The sequence below is a fragment of the Arachis ipaensis genome, chromosome B03, assembly GCF_000816755.2.
Source record: "Arachis ipaensis cultivar K30076 chromosome B03, Araip1.1, whole genome shotgun sequence".
In the NCBI taxonomy this organism is placed as follows: Eukaryota; Viridiplantae; Streptophyta; class Magnoliopsida; order Fabales; family Fabaceae; genus Arachis; species Arachis ipaensis.
Genome location: NC_029787.2, coordinates 112,615,315 through 112,620,813, shown reverse-complemented (window position 1 = coordinate 112,620,813; position 5,499 = coordinate 112,615,315). Strand labels below are relative to the sequence as shown.

At 31.4% G+C, this 5,499-nt stretch overlaps 1 protein-coding gene across 1 annotated transcript; it reads right to left on the bottom strand.

Moving 5' to 3' along the window:
* On the bottom strand, window positions 823-4,134 carry LOC107630944 (E3 ubiquitin-protein ligase RGLG3). Its single transcript, XM_016334242.2, has 11 exons — window positions 3,912-4,134; window positions 3,417-3,744; window positions 3,012-3,096; window positions 2,781-2,921; window positions 2,585-2,698; window positions 2,298-2,395; window positions 2,116-2,195; window positions 1,927-2,032; window positions 1,694-1,818; window positions 1,416-1,611; window positions 823-1,215 (listed from the first exon to the last, which is right to left on the bottom strand). The coding sequence occupies exons 2-11, from the start codon at window positions 3,717-3,719 to the stop codon at window positions 1,132-1,134; spliced, it is 1,332 nt and encodes a 443-aa protein (XP_016189728.1). The 5' UTR covers window positions 3,720-3,744; window positions 3,912-4,134; the 3' UTR covers window positions 823-1,131.

Genomic DNA, 5,499 nt, shown 5'->3' with positions numbered 1-5,499 from the left:
TATTATTTGTAAAATTTTTTAAATTTTTATTTTAATAAATCTACAATAAAACATGATACATTTAAGGTTATCTATACTACCTGTAATATTTTTATATTGAGTCAGGATAGCATTGGAAATTTAGTCTAGTCTTCAGAGTACCAAATGTTTGCAGTCATTTTGGAAATTCTGGATGGAGGTGAGGGCAAAGACAAACTCCCCATCGTCATCATCCATTATTCCAATTTCATTTTCATTTCTATGCTTGTTTTTTACACGTGACAAATGTTTGGATATATACAGTGAAGTTGATTTGTAGCCCGGTTCAACTGGAACTAAAGTTAACACTTAACAGTTAACACACACGACTTGAAACATGGCATAAAATAATACTAGTATCTCTATAAATTGCTTAGGCTTTATTTTGAGTTTTTGACTTGCATGTCGATTTTGACTTGTTAAGGTTAAAAATTTAATTTACTTATATTTTAAGAAACTTCTAACACTTGACTCTACCACTTATACATACTCACATCTGAAAGATTTCCTGTTTATATTCCAAGTTCTTTTTCTGAGTAGGATTCCTTTCACATATTTCTGTTTATATTCAAGTTATGTGCTCATAACTCTAAAATTCTATGGAATTTCATTTTAAGACACTTTAAAACTCTGTAAAGTGTTTTTAATTAATTGTTTATGTAAATTTTACTCGCATTCTGACTATTATATGCATGTTATGATTTTGCCAAAAACTACTACTTCCGTGTCAAACTGAGAACTTTGATGCACTGTTTTTATATGTACAGATTTTATGCAAAATGAGTAGAATGCGAACCCCTGCTCTGGATGAAAAATCAATTTGTCATTTAACTTTTGAGAAACAATGAAGTCCTCCATGTTTTTGGTCAACAACTAAATGAATTGTTTACAAATAAAAAATATTGCTAATGTTAGCACTCAAGTTTCAAATCAATGAACACTCTTTATTTAATAACACCCAAAAATAAATAAATAAATAAATAAATTCTAACCATTCTTTACATCCCCCCAATCATTACTTAGCTTATTGGAAATGTTAAGAAATTTTACTTAAAAAAAACAGAAGACAGACTTTCTGTACATTCATAATCAGCAGCTATGAAGTCTTCAAGCTCAATTGTACAATTTCAGGCGAGTTGTAATTTCCTGCCGGCACATAGGACATGAAGATAATGTTGCACCACACTCCCTGCAAGTCTATATCAAACAACACAGAATTAAATGTTAAATGATTGAATGTTACATAATAAATGTACATGTTCATCATCAAATGTGAGATTTATAAAAATAGCATTCCTTTTACGATTTTTATCATTTAAAAACCAGAGTTACATCATATAACTTCAAGGCACATTAACATGAGCATATATAGTAACAAGTTCATCAAAGAAACTTACTGTATGACCACATCCAAACGCCATGTCCTTTGGATTCGTTAGGCAAATAGGGCATACTGATTCAGTTACAGCCGGAGCCGATGGCTCGACCGATTCAACATTTCGTGGAACTGTGGTGACAGAATTGTCATGGTCTATAACTTCCTTAGGCGGAGGCAGAGGCCTGTTACATCGATGGTTACCTATTGATTTTCCACTGCATCAGAAAAATTGCACACTCAGTTATCCTTGAATATATTAGAATCTTTCATGGTTGTACTTGTAAGCTCAAAGCTTACCTTCCAAGTTGTAAATTTAAGGCTATCCGGTACTGAATTGGAATTTCCATAAGGGCAGCAAGTGCAAATGCTGCTTCCTTCTTTGATGCCTCTTTTTCGGACATGATCTTTGTGAAGTTCACAAACTAAAGAAGCAAAAAGGAAATGTTAGAAAACCATAGCAGACTAACATTAGCATTGCATGGAAAAATGAGAATCTAAATGGGAAATGCAATCATACATATGTAAACTACCTGAAAGTTGTCAAATAACCGGTGCTTAATGTTATCATCAAAGCGTTGCATTTCATCCCATGGTCCATCTCCAACTCCAACCAAAATAATTGAGAGTGGATAGTGACTGAAAATTAGAACAGCTCCAGCATCAAAGATGGATATCATTAACAAAATATAAGGCCTAGCACAAAAAAAAAACTAGTTTACCTTGCAGCAACAATAGAATCAATGGTTGCTTGCTCTTGTGGACTAAGCTTTCCATGTGGTGTATCTGAACTTCTAGTGACCTATGAAAAAACAAAATGCTTTAGAAACATGGGCTTCAATTATATCATTCCCTAAGAAGAATCATAATGGTATAAAACAAAAACGAAATAAATATATAAAACCTGTCCATCAGCAATAATTACTAGAACATGATATTGACCCTGGCTTCTCTCCACAGTGTCAATTGCCGCATCAACTACAGGTGCAAATGATGTTGGACCTATTGATAAGGGTTAAACCGTTAGTCTTTCATGATTAGATCTTCAAATTTTTGCAGGACAATAAAGCCATACATATGTGGTGCCCCTACATATGTATGCATTAAGTTATACATCATTTATTAGATATATTTGTGACAGATACTTGTAATAAAATTTTAAAATGTAGTCAACAAGGAATAATATTGAACCTGCCAATTTTAAGAGTGGAACAATCTCTCTGTAGCGTGCAAGTACTTCCTCAAAACCACGACAAGAGCGACCATCAGGATAAAAGTTGAACACATACTTATCATGTGTAGATGCTGCAGAAGTATTGGCTGGAATCAGTATAATACAAGAGAAAAATATAAACATTTGATCATAAAGTCAGAAACAAAAGCTCACCATCACCAAATCCAAAACATGGAATCAGATTATCCTCGTCAAAAGCAGCGAGAGTACGGCCGATGATGGAGATTGCCTGCTCGTATGGATTCGGAATCCGGCCAATATGATGAAGGCTTTTGTGGTTGAATGAGTGCTTGCCTGAAATTACCAAGATGCGATTTTCAGCATTCTCCATTCTCATACAGTGTGTATAATATAACATTAATTTCGTATTCACAAAGAACAAACCTGTCCATTCGTTGCTTTTGGTGAAATCAATACCAAGTATTAAATTTGATGATTCCAGACCAGCTTCTCTAAGAGCAGTAATAACCTGAAGGATAGGGTAGCAGATAAGTACAGGCAAAAATTCTATAAGAAAACATGCAGTAATTATGTTTGCAGCACCTTCATGAGATGTAACCATATTCTTTTCAAATGAAAACAGGTTGCAAATAAACCAAACACCACAAGCAACTTCACAGTGTGCAATTCAAAATGATCAATGAAAATCTTACAGATAACTTGATGCCATTATATAATCAAACAAAGTTTTCTAAATACCTATCAGCTAGTAGTAATTCCTGTTCTAGTGTATTACAAAAATTTCTTTATAGCGCTAAGATTAAGATCTCTAAATAGAGGAGCAAAAACCTGATCAAGTGAACTGAAATTATCAGCTATATAAGTGGGGCGCTCGATTTGCTGGTATTTAGTATTCTTCGAACTCCCAGCATAAGAAGAAGGTTGGCGATAATCCTCATAGCTATTGTTCTTTGAAGTTTCATCATAAGAAGTTGGTTGGGGATAATAATCATAGCTAGTATTCCTTGAAGTCCCATCATAAGAAGAGGGTTGATGATAATCATAGCTAGTAGTCCCCGAAATCCCATCATAAGAAGAATGGTGATGAACGAAATCATCACTAGAATCATCTGTTGACGCTGAATTTCCCATAAATACAGTCCTCCGATCCTTTCACCTATATCAAAATAAATCTTATCAATTTCCTTAAAAGTTCTTATTATTAACAAAGCAGTGGTATACTTAATTTTATCTAAATCACGAAATGATTATACACAAAGAACTTAGGAGAAGAAAGCACAAAAACGCTTAATTGTTCAGTTCACGACAAGAGAGTTGGGTTACCTGAAGAAAATGAGAGAAAGTATTGAAGCTGATTTGTGGCGGTTAATGAAGAGGTTCAGGTTCTTCTTCTTACTGTGGTAGTTTTGTTGGTCTTCAATTTGATTTTTGGTTAGGTGACGAACGATGACCATAATTTCAGACAAAAAAGCATTTAAATTGTTTATTAATTGTTAGGTGCTGGCGGTGTGTCATTATTTTAATGCGTGCACTCGTTCTCTCTCGTTGCCTTTCCTTGGCTTGTTAAGTCAAATTACTTCACATGTTCTGTTTGAATATGATTGGGTTCGGTTGGTTCCTAAGAGGTTCTGTTATCCATATGAATTACCAACCTTCTCTTTCTTCCTTTTTTTTGCTTTTCTTGAATTTCTTTGCTTACTAGCATCTTCCACCTTCAATAATTATTCACTTTCTTTGCTCACACGAAATACGTTTACTGTATCTCTTTTTTATGCTGAGAAGTCCCCTTTTGAAAACACATTACTTCCAAGATTAGTAATCTTTCTCATGCAAATACTTTTAATTAGTAAGCAATTGGTCATTGATATAATAATCATAATAGAATCTTGAATAGAACCCGAACCAATCATTTTCTTTTTTTCATTAAGAATTGGATCGATGTCTTCTTATTTATTTTATTCGCTCTGTCACAACTCACAACTCTCACCGTGTTTTTTTTTTCTAATTCCGTAGCTGTCACTAAGATTTCTCCTAAATTCTTTATGTTTTTTCCCCTTTTTAATTCATAAAATTATATAATTTTTTTATTAAAAAAATTAAACAAAACATATATATAGTAATTATTATAAATATTTTATAACTTAAAAATATTAAAAATAATTAATCTTAATTAATTTGAATTTGTTGAATGATCATTTTATTTGTCTGCTTAAGCAAATATTTAGAGTTTGAATCTCGTCTTGTGTGTGTAACAATTTATTAGTTAGTGATAGATCCTTAATAAATAGAGCATCAATATGTAGTGAATTAATTTATGGCCTGGCGAATTAGAAAATCCGTGAAAAAAATGTATTTGTCTTTAAAATAGATTAATTTCTCATTATTAATAACAATACTTATGGACTTTTGTCTATGTTAAAATTTATCTGAGATAATTTTATTTGTTAGTATCGTACTTATTCTTAAAGTCAAAATAATATGATTAACATTGTTCCTTGTTAAAACTTCATATTTTATGACATGCTTTTTAAATTTTTAAATTTATAAACTTATGTCATTACAAAATTTATTAGATTGATTAATATTTCTTGGTAACATGGTATACCCAAACACTATCGTTGAGTATTAGTGTGAAGAGAAACTAATAACAACTTTTGTTATTTAATATATAATTTATTTTATTGAAAAATAAATTAGTTTTTTCTAACCTGGTAAATACATTTCTTTTTAATTTCTCACATTATATTATTTGACAATATTTGTCATTAAAGAATAATAAATGATTACACTATCTTACAATATGATATACAAAGTAATTTCTTATCTTGAACTTAATTCTGGTTAATGAGATAAAATTCAAAATACTTTTTTATTTTCTTACTCAAATTTAAATTTAAATTTAGAAATGATT